This window comes from Phycomyces blakesleeanus, assembly GCF_001638985.1.
Source record: "Phycomyces blakesleeanus NRRL 1555(-) unplaced genomic scaffold PHYBLscaffold_19, whole genome shotgun sequence".
In the NCBI taxonomy this organism is placed as follows: domain Eukaryota; kingdom Fungi; phylum Mucoromycota; class Mucoromycetes; order Mucorales; family Phycomycetaceae; genus Phycomyces; species Phycomyces blakesleeanus.
Window position 1 is genome coordinate 881,279 of NW_017265152.1, and position 12,525 is coordinate 893,803.

A 12,525-nucleotide genomic window follows, 5' to 3' on the forward strand; every position below is an offset into this window, starting at 1 on the left:
ACGCATAGTATAAGTGTATTTTTTGAATTATTGTTGATGTTTCAGTTGTCTGTTCAACTGACATGCTTACCTAGATGTTTAGTCTAGGAGATTCCTTTGCTTCTCTTTCATAATTTTCTCAAACCTAATAAAAGCTGAAAATCTATTTACCAAAATGCACATGTATATATTCTGTTATATTCCTATCTGTAGTTAAAGTATTTGGTAGTAAATGATATATGAGGATCATAACTAGACTATAATTTACACGATTTCTCAAGTGTCAAATAATGATAATAATATCCGGTGAAAATTCACCTTCAGGATATCTGTACTGAATTAATTTAGTAATGATCAAGGTAACCAAATATGCTTTTCTTTTTAGCAAAAACAGTGCGCAATACTTTAACAAAATATCTATTGTATATATCTACAATACTAGATGATAGAATATACTGTATGTTTAGAAAATAAAATAGAAATTGCATAAGTAATTCCTCGCTGAATGTATATACATATGCATATATGTATGAAGATATCTAATGAGTTCTAATTGTATCCAAGATCATATGCAAAAGTATTAATATGCAATAAGGATAGTACGTGCAACTATACACATCCACATGCATGGATACATGCATACATACATATTTACATAAATATTCAGATGTAAAAAAGAAATACTTACCAGGCTGGTTTTTTATTATCATTTCTTATATAAGGCTAGTATTATATTGACACCATAACAACCTTCGACTATTTTGTTGCTTTAGGATATAATTATTTTAATTACTATATATTATTTTATTCTAGAAATATAATAGCCTATCATCCCTTACGCGACTATACAGCTAAAGCAGAAAGGATTTATGGCTAGCTCACAATTTCCAAAAAAGAAGAAGGAAATAAAGGAGTGTTTTTTTAATGTGCACAAATGTAATTATGTTGACTTATTTATTGTATTAACATATTGTAGGCTATTAGAGCGACCAATAAAAATATAGCTTATATAATACAGACAAGTCATAAATAAATAAATACTTTTTCATATTTTGAGCTACACATTTACTACAGGGTACTGTTAAATTCAGTAAGAACCGAATTATTACTTGGAAGTAACTTATGTTAAATGACCACTATAATAGAGTCTTTTTACTGGTAAAAAAAAAAGGGGGGGGGGTTAAAAAGAACTAAAGCATCTTTTTTTTTGCTGACAATATTATTAACTTTCATGAAAATTATAGTGAAAATATGCTTTATCTAACCTTAACAATCATTATTTTGCAAATAAGATTGTCCATTCTAGTTTATCCTTTGTATACAAGGCACAATAAATATGCACAAGAATACAAGACAGCGGCCATTGTTTACATAATATTAGCATATAATAAATCGATAATTACAATAGCTACTATATTTGTGCGTACTTTTACTGCACTTCATATTCATGCTAATTTACAACTTTAACGTATTTTTAGTTTTACATATTCAGTCCTTTATTCCGAATTGATAAACAACAAGACATGGTAAAATACACGCTACGTATTATAGCGTCAAAACTTATACATTTAAATTGATTGAAGACCTCGGGAATTCAAAGCATTCCAACTTCTTGCTCATTACTTTTTTTGTTCCTTTTCCCTTTTTCTTCTAATAAGAGCTATATATATAATGGTGAGATATAATATATATAAATATATAATAAAATTACCTACCTTGGTTATTGATATATTTTGTGCTTAAATACATAATTAATAACAATAATAATAAAAATACAGGGTATGTATTACTTTAACATAACATTTAAAAGTGTAATGATGGTCTTGTTGTATTAAAAATAAAAAAAAGAAAAGCTGGTGTTTTTTCACTTTTAATTCGCCAACAGCCGTCGATTGCTTGTTTAACAAAGCCTTACAAACGAGGTAAGACAGCTTATCCCAAGTACTCGGTTGATTTAAACAAACAAATCATTTCTTTAATTAAATTAAAATGATAGACCGTAGGATGATTGAGCCTCCTCCTATCATTCAAATAAAGCTTAAAGAGCAAATTACAAATGATAAACCGTAAGTTAAATGTTTAAAAAATATATTATTATCATTATGTGACGCACACTGAAATCTAAATATATACATACAGGTATTTTCTTGAAAGTCCTTATTTGTTCATCCATGTTAGCTTGGTAGCCGATGAATCTAACAGCCAGGAAACTATAGATTATAAAAACATTCTTCAGGGACAAACTTCTTCTTCAATGTATCAGCTTAAAGATATTGATAATAAGTGTAAGTGAAAGCCTAAAATAATATACATCATAAAAGGTTCACACGGCATAATCTATACTTTGCCTCTCAGATGGTGGATTTTGTATTTTTAGCAACTTGTTCGTAAAGGAAACTGGTAGTTTTCGTTTAAAATTCTCGCTGTTTTGGATTACCAGGTAATAATAAAAAATAGCAAAATAACAAATTTGTAAACTTGCACACTTAGAATTGTGGTATTGAATTTAAAGTCTCATTATATTATAGTACAGAAGCAGTCCATATGTGCCACACTACTTCAGATATCTTTACGGTCTACTCAGTAAGCACATACCCTGGGTCACTAGAATCAACATTTCTATCAAGAGCATTTTCTAGCCAAGGTATACGAATCGCGACACGAAAACAATCCCATGCACAAATGTAAGTTTAAGAAGACTATACTCATCGAGAGCATAAGTTGATTTTACCGTATATGTATATCTTATTTACAGAAACTCGACGTGCAAAAGAAGAGCTCCAGAAAAATATTGTGCAATCGAGATTTCAGATAGAGTGAGACTACTTACCAGTCCCGGAAAAGTCACAAGCAGCCTTGATAGATTCTTTAACAGCAATCATACGAGGCGAGAACAAACCAAACTCAACAAACCAAACTCAATACATAGTTCCTATATGCAGGATAATGTTACTAAAGCCACTTGTGCATCAGGTTTACCGATACTAATAACACCAGAGCATTGTATGTATACTTCCCGAGAAGAAATAGCTGCACACAAAAAACACAATGGCAAAGTATGCAGACCAAACACAATTCCAAGCTGTGATATTTCTTGGTCGGAATACAGTTTTGATGATAAACCAAGAGAGGCCAAGAAAGCAAAAATTCAGAAAGCACTGCCTGTTTCATCTCTTCCTCCAATTCGCGATCTTGAAGCCTTTCAGCATAATGTATCGGAGCCCCCTATTGCATATGGTTCCGAAATATGTAACGAAAAGAAAAAATTCTTTTTGCATCAATCAAAACATCAAGAGACTGATTTTGATCGACACATTACCCCGTCAATTACACATGTACCTTATCGATCTTACATATACAATACGTCGCGGGAGGAGTCGCGCGCTTATAAAAGCGCAGATTGTACCAAACATCAAAATATTCATTTGCCACCTCTTTGGAGCATTATGCGCCACATCTCTCTCTCACAAAATATGTCTGATTCAGCGTTTGAAGACAGTAGATATATACCTGCTACAATGCAGACCAAGAATCATTTGGCGTAGAAAATAATCTTTCTTTAATTCCAGTAATTATACTTGATATATGTATAGTTAATTTATGATATTTTATATAGGGCTTTATTTATGCTGTTTACATCCTATGATAGTCTTTATTTTTATATATATATGAAACACGACTAAACATAATTGTCTCGTTTTTATGTTTCTATTTTTTATTTTACTATGCTCTATTAGATTTTACACGCTTTTAATAATAATAATAATAATAATAATAATAACCCATGATCAGGGATATGTTAAAATTGTCTTTTTAAGCTTTTTTTCTGCTTACTTTCTATGATTAATACATGGCATCGATATTAACATACAAGATCCTAATTCGTAATCTTACATATATTGAGAATAGAAATAATTTATAACTAATTTTAGTAAACGACGTTACATAGAATAAATGGTTTCGAGGTATTAATATTGTCTAATACATGTTGAACTTCTTTTGGCTTACAAAATAAACTCTATATGAGCCAGAATAATATCATTTGCTTTAATAATTGCTCAATAGTAATAATTAGTCCTTGTATCAAGAATGGGCTCAAAGGTTAATACTTGTTGAATATATACTCTTTTCTGTTCGTTAGTATATGAGACCGTATAAGAGTTAAAATATATAAAACAATCCCATGGATTAAATACCATTATTAAAATCACATAGCTCGAACTAACTAATACTAAGTGAAAAGATGCGTGTTTGGGAGTGTATTTTTTTTTAAAAAAAAACCCCCCTACTAAAACTAACCTTTTTGTTTTAACATAGTGTATACTATTATCATATAATTTTGGAGAGTAAAATATTATCCCTATTATTGTTGCTGTTGTTATTTTTTTAATATATATATAATATAATATAGTGCGGGGTGACATTACATTACATAAAAGCGATAATTTTCCCACAATAAAGTATAACTCGGAGCCGAGATTCTTTTGGCGTAGGTTGTAGATATATTTACCATTACCATTACTTTTATTTTGATTTTTTGATTTATAGTTTTTCAAGGTGGCTTAAAATTATGCTATCCTGAAATCCTCCCCAGCTTGTACATCCGTGTTTATGAATAGCTTTTAATAACGTTTTTGAGGAACTTCCTCTTTCTTTGGCTTGTAAAACTCTCTTGGTTGTAATTTTCCGGTCAAGAAGAGAATTTCCTTACGCATCTGGTTAATACCCGATCCAGTCTTTGAGCTGACAACCAGAACATCTTTAACAGAGTGTCTATAAGTTCGGATACTCTCTTGTACAACCATTACACGGCGTGCTAATATAGGCAATACTTGTAAATCGCATTTTGTCAAGACGATTTGAAACCGGACCTTTTTGCTGTAGAGTTGTTTAGAAAATATTACATACATAAAAAATACTTTTTTTTTACCTATCAAGCATCTGGAGGAAATCATGGTCTGCAACTTTGAGGCCATGGCGTGCATCGATAACAACAAATAATCTTTTGAGTATTGTTCTTTTTTCTGCATAGTTTTCCATCTAAACAAGTTGGTGAAATAATGTTATTTCAAGTTAGTTTTGATAAACATAAACTACAATTAATAATACTAGATCCCAGCAAGCAACAATGCACATACCAAATCCCTCCATTGCTGCCTTTCCGCATCGTCCACAAAGGCAAATCCATAACCTGGCATGTCTACCATGTGAAACAATGAGCCAGCCGAGAAGAAATTGATTTGCTGTGTCAATCCTGGCTTATCAGATGTTCGAACTACTGTGCTCTCGGCCAGGCTATTAATAAGACTTGACTTTCCTACATTCGATCGACCTGTATTCTACATATATTAGTGTCCATGTATATAACTTGTTCTGTACTAATAAATAAATAAATAAATAAAAAATACTTGCCAACAAATCCAATCTCAACCAAACTTTCGGGAGGGAAGGATGCAGGTGTCTTGGCCCCTGCAAAAAATGAAAGTAATGGAAACTAAAGGGAAAACATATGTACATATTGAACAATTGGTCAGCCTACCAAATAAAATTAAAGTATCATATCTTCGTGCTTTACCGAATACTCTGGATCTGGTGGTCCATCTTTTTCTGAAACTGGCTTCTGCTTGCCACGGACTATTGAGAACCGTTTGGTTTGTCGAAGGGTTCCAAATCCAAGTTTCTCGAGTTTCTCATACACTCTTGCAGAAGGCTCAACACGATTGAACTTTTGACGGTTTGATAGTTCGTTTTCGTCTGTTTTAACAGTGCCAGCTGGTTTCGGGTGCTTTGGTTTGGGGGCGGTGGGTTTGTTGAGAGTTAGCGCAGAAGTTGGCTTGGTATTCAGGGACCGGAAAGAGGGCTGGGATCCTAAAGGACAACAGGCTTTATTCTTCAAAGGCCTGCACAATGGAGATCGTGCATTGTTTGCAAAAGAATGAAATGTCTTCCAAGGCTGCATTGAGGATTCAAGTAACCGATGATCGAATAAAAGCGATCTGTCACTTAAAGTCCCCCTTTCGTGACCGTTTTTGCCATGTCTTTTTTCCTCATGTCTTTCTGGAAACCAGTAACTATTGCATTTGCACGACAAGGAGTGAAGCGATCATGGCATTGCATGACTAGATCCTACCATTTGTCACCTGTGCCAAACTTAAGAGTTCTTGGAGACCATCATAAACTTTTCAGAACCCGCGGCACCCACAACAACCAGATTTATTATCGTTTATTTAGCGGAAATGTCACAGAAAGTACTATCTATGCACTATCAACGTCGCCTGGAAAGGCGGGGGTAGCCGTACTACGTATATCAGGAAGCCGAGCAAAGGATGTAAATTTTAGAAAAAAAAAACATATTTTTTCTGCTATTGTATATTAATACATATTACAGGCAATCCGAAAAATGGCAAGCATTGGTGAGAAGCAAAGTGATTTAAAACCAAGGCAGGCATATTTTCGGCGAATAAGGGATCCTAGAACAGGGGAAGTTTTGGATAGAGCCCTTGTCCTTTGGTTTCCTGGTAGGATACACTGTTTTTCTCTTCTCTTGCTTTTCAATCGATGATACTGTCATGCTAATCATGCCTATATATATAAATTTATAGGTCCGCGCAGCTTTACAGGGGAGGACACAGTGGAGCTACAGATTCATGGAGGAAATGCTGTAGTTAAGAGTGTATTAGATGCATTGGGTTCATTAGATGGCTTTCGCATGGCCGAGCAAGGCGAGTTCGCGAGAAGGTAATAGCAAAAAAAACCCCTATTTCTTTAAAGAAATAAAAACAAAGAGAAAATGATAATAATTTGATGATTATTAGAGCGTTTGATAATGATAAATTAGATCTTACCGAACTTGAAGGGCTAGCAGATCTTTTGAATGCAGAAACAGAAATTCAAAGGAAAGTTGCTTTAAGGCAAGCAGAGGTAGGCAGTGAATAGAATTGCGTCAATATATATATATATAACTGACGTATTTCTTTTAGGGTGGATTGAGAATCCCCTATGACAGCTGGAGAGAAGACATTATTCGATGTATGGCTACCACTGAGGCAGTGATTGATTTTGGAGAAGATGAGCAAATTGAAGAGGGAGTACTTGATCAAGGTAAGTCTATATTTATAAGCTTTTATATATATATATATATTCAGCGACTAAATTTGAGTTTGCTTTTTTGGGGGATGGATTTAGTGATCCAGGACATCAAGAAATTGCGAAACTCGATAAGTAGACATTTGGACGATAGTCGTGTGGGTGAGATAGTACGATCAGGCATAAACGTAGCCATTGTTGGTCCTCCAAATGCCGGAAAGAGTACTCTTTTGAATCGGTTGGGTAAGATATTGATAATTCATAGAACATTTGCATGTGTACGTGTGAATTAAGTATCTGCGCAGCAAAAAGAGAGGCTGCTATTGTTTCAGATATTCCGGGTACAACACGAGATATAGTAGAAGTTACATTGAACCTTGGGGGCTATCCTGTAATTGTTAGTGATACAGCTGGACTTCGTGAATCAGAAGATCTGGTTGAAATAGAAGGTATCAAAAGAGCAAAAGCAAGGCAAGTATATGTTCATTTTGGGCAATGTTATCAAAAGTTAAATTAAAAGAAATGTCTTTAGAGCGCTGTCTTCAGATGTAAAGATATGTCTTTTGTCATTTGCTCATTTGAAAACAGATAAGAAGGACATTCATATTGATGATGTTATTCGAGACGTGATTGACAGTACAACATACGTTCTTTTAAATAAACAAGATGCCGCACCTCATCTTAATCCCTTTGATTTTGCTAAAAAAGTACAACACGAAACAGGTGCATGTAAGGTGTGGTCTGTGAGTTGCAAGACTGGTGAAGGTGTTGATGTCTTTTTGAATGATATTGTTTCCATATTGAAAATGAGGTAAGAGATTAAGCACAATTGGAGAATATCTTGTACTTATTATTTTTATCATTTTTAGATACGATGATTCTATAGCTAGTCCAGCGCTAATTACCCAAGCCCGTCATAGACACCATCTGGAAGAATGCGTTCAAGGACTAGACGCCTATCTAGGTAATATTAAAAGCAAAATAAAGAAGTTCTAAACTAATCATATATTGACTTTTCCATTGATCTCTATATCAAAAATAAAAGCGATGCCAGCACAGGATATTGTCTTGTCAGCCGAAGAACTGAGACAGGCAGCAAATGCGCTGGGCAGAATTACTGGAAGGGTTGATGTTGAAGATGTTTTGGATGTATTATTTGGCCAGTTTTGTATTGGAAAGTAGTCTAAAAGCTAATTGCTTATTTGCTAGACATCTTATACTAATAAAAAAAAATGAGGCTTATTGTAAATGTGGAAGAAATGGAAGTTGGGAGGGAATAAAAGAAGCAGTGAGGAATGTTGTGGATTCAAAAACTTTTGTAAAGCGTGAAGTGGAGGAAGCAGTTGGTTTGAATTGGAGTCTGGAGTACTTGTGGATTGAAAGGGTTAAGTGATGGCTGATGATACTAGGTTTACCGAAACGCGTTCTTCATCTCTTTGAGTGTATGGAGCACTTCTACAGGGTCAGTCTTTCCTGCCACAAGCTGGAGAGTCTGTTCATTGACCCTTAAGAAAGGGTTGTACAGCTTCTCTTGTCCAATTGTAGAAGGAACAGTTATTTGCTTATCCTGACACCAAGCCCATTTTGCCAACAGGGATTCGTTGTGGGGTTCAAGTGTCAAGGCGAACTTAAAGGTGGGGAGGAGTCAGTGTCACATCGCACTTGAATGTTTGATCTCAATTTTATTTATTTTTATTTTTATTTTTACCTTTAAATTCTCCTTTGTGTATTCATGACCACAGTACACCCATGTATCGTCAGGCAAGGTTGTGATGACATGGAAAAGGATCCGGTACATATCGCGAGCATCTCCTTCAAAGAAGTTTCCAATACCAGCTATAAACAAAGTACTATTCATTCCGATTTATTAATTATTATTTATAAGCCCCCTTCCCTCCTTCCCCCTTTCTTTCACTATCAAAACATGTCTGCTATTAACTTACTCTCCGGTAAAAACGGCCCGTTCATTAGTCGCAGTGTCGACCACATAGTAACATACGTGGCCCTTTGTGTGGCAAGGCGTGTGTAAAGGTGTTATGTCAAGTGATCCGAGTTTGAATTCTTCGTGGTCTTTGCAAACATAGTTGATTTCTGGAATTCTTGCATCGGCTCCGTACACTGCCAGTCCAGGCTTTTTGGCTATTGCAATATAGTGGATCATTGTGTTACTCTACGTCCAAAGAATTGTTTTCAAGCTACGCCATCAACCGTTTTTCCGGTTCTGCCTTTCTCTTCCACAAGTCAAGCCAATGTCTTTTTGTTTTGTTTTGTTTCTGTTTTATACTTTACCTACAAGCTCGATGTTTCCTCCTGAATGATCCCAATGATGATGGGTTACAAATACACTATTGCAAAAGCGGTTGGTTGCTATGACTTACAAGGAAACTATTGTTTATCATCTACCTTGATAGTTTTGCCCCTGTTTGACTAATGACATTGAGAATCTTGATAGGTTCTACGGGATCAATTACAGCTGCTTCCTTTGTCTTCTCATCGATAAGAATGTAAGAATAGTTGTTTTCAAGGACGCCAATGGGAATAATCTTCATAGTAAAAGTGAATCAAGAGAAAGACAGAGAGAGAAGGGAGGAGGGGGTCGAATTAAGATTGGTTTTTATAGAGCCAAAATTTGGTTCTGTGGAAGTTTCTTTTGAAGGACTTATTGTCAAGGTCCGATGTGTAAAGCCTTTTGTTCCCTGACAGGAACCCCGATAAATTCACTTTTGTCAATATATAGAATATACATATATATATATGTATTTTTGTCTTTGGCTTAACTACACACTATTCACAAAGTAATATAAAATCAAATATAAAAAATTGGTTTGGTTTGGTTTGGTTTATGTTTTATTTTATTTTATTTTATTATACAATATCGTTCAGCCATAAAAGTTAACCAACGCAATGGAAATTTATTTCCAAAGATTTAGTTGGAGGACTCAAAGTACTCCTTGGACTGCTTGACATCGGGCTTGATGGTCTTAGAGCCCTTGGTCCAGTTGGCGGGGCAGACCTCACCGTGGACATCAGTGAACTGGAAAGCCTCAACGAGACGGAGGATCTCATCAACGTTACGGCCGACGGGGAGATCGTTGATGGTGATCTGACGGACGGTACCCTTGGGGTCAATGATGAAGAGACCACGGAGAGCAATACCGGCTTCCTCAATCAAAACACCGTAGTCACGGGCAATGCTCTTGGTCTTATCGGCCAAAAGAGGGATCTTCATCTCACCGAGACCACCCTGCTTGCGAGGAGTGTTAATCCAGGCCAAGTGAGAGAACTCTATAGGATGGTTAGTACGCGTTCATATATTTGTGTATTTATCGTCCTCCCCCAAACTAGCCAATCAAAAAAAAAATTGAAATCAAAGCTTACCAGAGTCGGTGGAAGCACCAATGACAACGGTGTTGAGGGCCTCGAACTCCTTGACGCGCTCAGAGAAGGCGAGGATCTCGGTGGGGCAGACAAAGGTGAAGTCCATGGGATACCAGAAGAAGACAACGTACTTGCCCTTGTAGTCGGACAAAGAGATATCCTTGAACTCGCCGTTAACAACAGCAGGGGCGGTGAAGGCAGGGGCGGGCTTCTGAACTTGGGCAACTACAAGAGGTGTGAGTAAAGTGCGGTAGAGTATTTCATTATTAATCTTTTTAAAACAGCTCTTGTTGCTTACCCATTTTTGATGAAATAAGAAATGTTGTAGTAAAAGAGCTGTGTCGCGAGGGTTTATATAGCTCGCCTAATTTTTTTAAGATGACGCTACAATTTAAGGCACCTGCTTACTTCTGATTCGCCATCCCCTACACACCTGGTACTGAAATGCTTACTAACTTACCGCCAACGGGAGTACAGTATTTTCGGTTAAATTTGAGATTATAAATTTTTTTAGACCAATAGAATTTTTTTTGAGAATTACATTATTTTTGGGAAGTCTTCAAAAAAAAAATATGAACCTCTAGTTTAAATTTTTATTTATAAGAAGCATTTTATTAAGCTTGGGAGGTCTGGTGACACTCAAAAGAAGATAATCAAAATATTGATCACAGAATTTGTTTGAAGGGTCTTTTTAGCTTAGAAAAAACAGATTTTTTTTTAGAATTAAGTTTTTAAACGATTTCCTTTCTTTTATGTTAGACATCTATTAAATTAAAACGGACTACGTTAACTATATTCCAGACGAAAACTACGATGAATTTATGACTGAGAGAATGAAAGTTGGTGAGGTTGCTGTTGAGTTTGGCAAAATTGAGATACCTAGTGAAAATGAGTACCTCATAGAAGATATTTCTCAAAGCGCAGATGATGAAAAATGAATGAAGGAAATGGTTTTTAGAGCTGGAGGAGATGACTTACTAAAACCAAAACATATAAAAAAAAGTGTAGGTTTGAACAAGTCGCACGCTTTATACATATTTTACAGGAAACAGGGACCACCGTACCAAAAGCGGCCGAAGCTTGTGGTATTCCTAACAGCATTGCTTATAAACTTTTAAACCAATTCAATGATAGTAATGGTCTATTTCTTCCAGGTAGTACATCTACACAAAAAGGAAAAGCGAAACCAAAAAAAAGCTATTTCCTATCCATACTACCTTTTTGATCCGATTGTTTGGACGCTAACCCTCCAACCGTTTTGGAATAGGCAATGGAATAGTTGATCATAATTGTTGAAATGCTTAAGCTCAATCATAAATACTCGCTTTTTTTTGCAAGTTGTAGTAGTTGTATTCTGCAATCCAAATCAACATTCCCCCACTCAACGTCGCTCACTTCGAACTCTTCTAGTAGGTATTTTTAAGAAGAGATGCTATATTAATATATTATACATAAAAGTTAAGGTATATACATCCTTATTACATCAATGTAATAATAATAAAAGAAGAATTAACAAAGGCCTCTAAATGAAGAAGATCGTCACTTCATATATATTAAGCAAACCTTTTGCCCATCTTTATTTCTGGTTGAACATTTGCTGTATTTCCTTGTATTGGCTGGTCTTCTTTATGGTCTTCTTCAACAGCAGATTCTTGCTCAGCAGAAGCGTCTCTATGAACATTACTGTCTTCCTCCTTTTTACTTCTGCCATGACTGTCGGAAACTTGACTATATCAATGATAACGATATTCAGCAGCAGCAAATTGTGATACGCGTATAAAATATAATTTAAATATTACTTAAGCTGAAAACTCTCTTGCCTCGTCCATAACTATGTTTGACACGATTTGAGAGTATTGGGTGGTAGCTTTTTCCTAGACATAAATTTAGCATCGACAAAATTTAACCACCTTCCTTCACAATTAGTTACGAAAGTCATTCTTCTACTTGATGGGTCAGAACAGCTGTTATTCTGAAGTGCAACCTTCTATTGACCAATTTTACACACGTTAGTTTGATCGAGTATCTTTTGTTATATCGAGCCTATACTTACTTTTAATTATGATATATAGGACTTTACGC

At 35.3% G+C, this 12,525-nt stretch overlaps 5 protein-coding genes across 5 annotated transcripts; 2 read left to right on the forward strand and 3 right to left on the reverse strand.

Moving 5' to 3' along the window:
• Window positions 1-1,101: 1,101 nt before the first annotated feature.
• PHYBLDRAFT_171721 (hypothetical protein) lies at window positions 1,102-3,524 on the forward strand (the record flags this gene model as incomplete). Its single annotated transcript, XM_018436653.1, has 9 exons — window positions 1,102-1,137; window positions 1,458-1,505; window positions 1,790-1,901; window positions 1,976-2,045; window positions 2,119-2,264; window positions 2,335-2,419; window positions 2,508-2,663; window positions 2,735-2,795; window positions 2,922-3,524. 9 exons carry the CDS (start codon window positions 1,102-1,104, stop codon window positions 3,522-3,524), a joined length of 1,317 nt encoding a protein of 438 aa, XP_018288377.1.
• Window positions 3,525-4,601: 1,077 nt separating this feature from the next.
• Window positions 4,602-5,948, reverse strand: PHYBLDRAFT_182584 (hypothetical protein; the record flags this gene model as incomplete). The annotated part of the gene is made up of 5 exons (XM_018438644.1): window positions 5,555-5,948; window positions 5,392-5,473; window positions 5,118-5,311; window positions 4,910-5,019; window positions 4,602-4,857 (listed from the first exon to the last, which is right to left on the reverse strand). Exons 1-5 carry the CDS (start codon window positions 5,936-5,938, stop codon window positions 4,602-4,604), a joined length of 1,026 nt encoding a protein of 341 aa, XP_018288378.1. The 5' UTR covers window positions 5,939-5,948.
• A 146-nt stretch (window positions 5,949-6,094) lies between these two features.
• PHYBLDRAFT_16450 (hypothetical protein) lies at window positions 6,095-8,247 on the forward strand (the record flags this gene model as incomplete). The annotated part of the gene is made up of 10 exons (XM_018435019.1): window positions 6,095-6,307; window positions 6,368-6,497; window positions 6,582-6,717; window positions 6,795-6,900; window positions 6,960-7,080; window positions 7,165-7,308; window positions 7,371-7,546; window positions 7,620-7,876; window positions 7,935-8,029; window positions 8,111-8,247. 10 exons carry the CDS (start codon window positions 6,095-6,097, stop codon window positions 8,245-8,247), a joined length of 1,515 nt encoding a protein of 504 aa, XP_018288379.1.
• Window positions 8,248-8,476: 229 nt separating this feature from the next.
• On the reverse strand, window positions 8,477-9,614 carry PHYBLDRAFT_115435 (hypothetical protein; the record flags this gene model as incomplete). Its single annotated transcript, XM_018428462.1, has 5 exons — window positions 8,477-8,692; window positions 8,774-8,915; window positions 9,009-9,204; window positions 9,355-9,410; window positions 9,469-9,614. The coding sequence occupies 5 exons, from the start codon at window positions 9,612-9,614 to the stop codon at window positions 8,477-8,479; spliced, it is 756 nt and encodes a 251-aa protein (XP_018288380.1).
• Window positions 9,615-9,887: 273 nt separating this feature from the next.
• On the reverse strand, window positions 9,888-10,752 carry PHYBLDRAFT_135421 (hypothetical protein). Its single transcript, XM_018429718.1, has 3 exons — window positions 10,742-10,752; window positions 10,444-10,668; window positions 9,888-10,350 (listed from the first exon to the last, which is right to left on the reverse strand). The coding sequence occupies exons 1-3, from the start codon at window positions 10,743-10,745 to the stop codon at window positions 9,992-9,994; spliced, it is 588 nt and encodes a 195-aa protein (XP_018288381.1). The 5' UTR covers window positions 10,746-10,752; the 3' UTR covers window positions 9,888-9,991.
• Window positions 10,753-12,525: the final 1,773 nt, after the last annotated feature.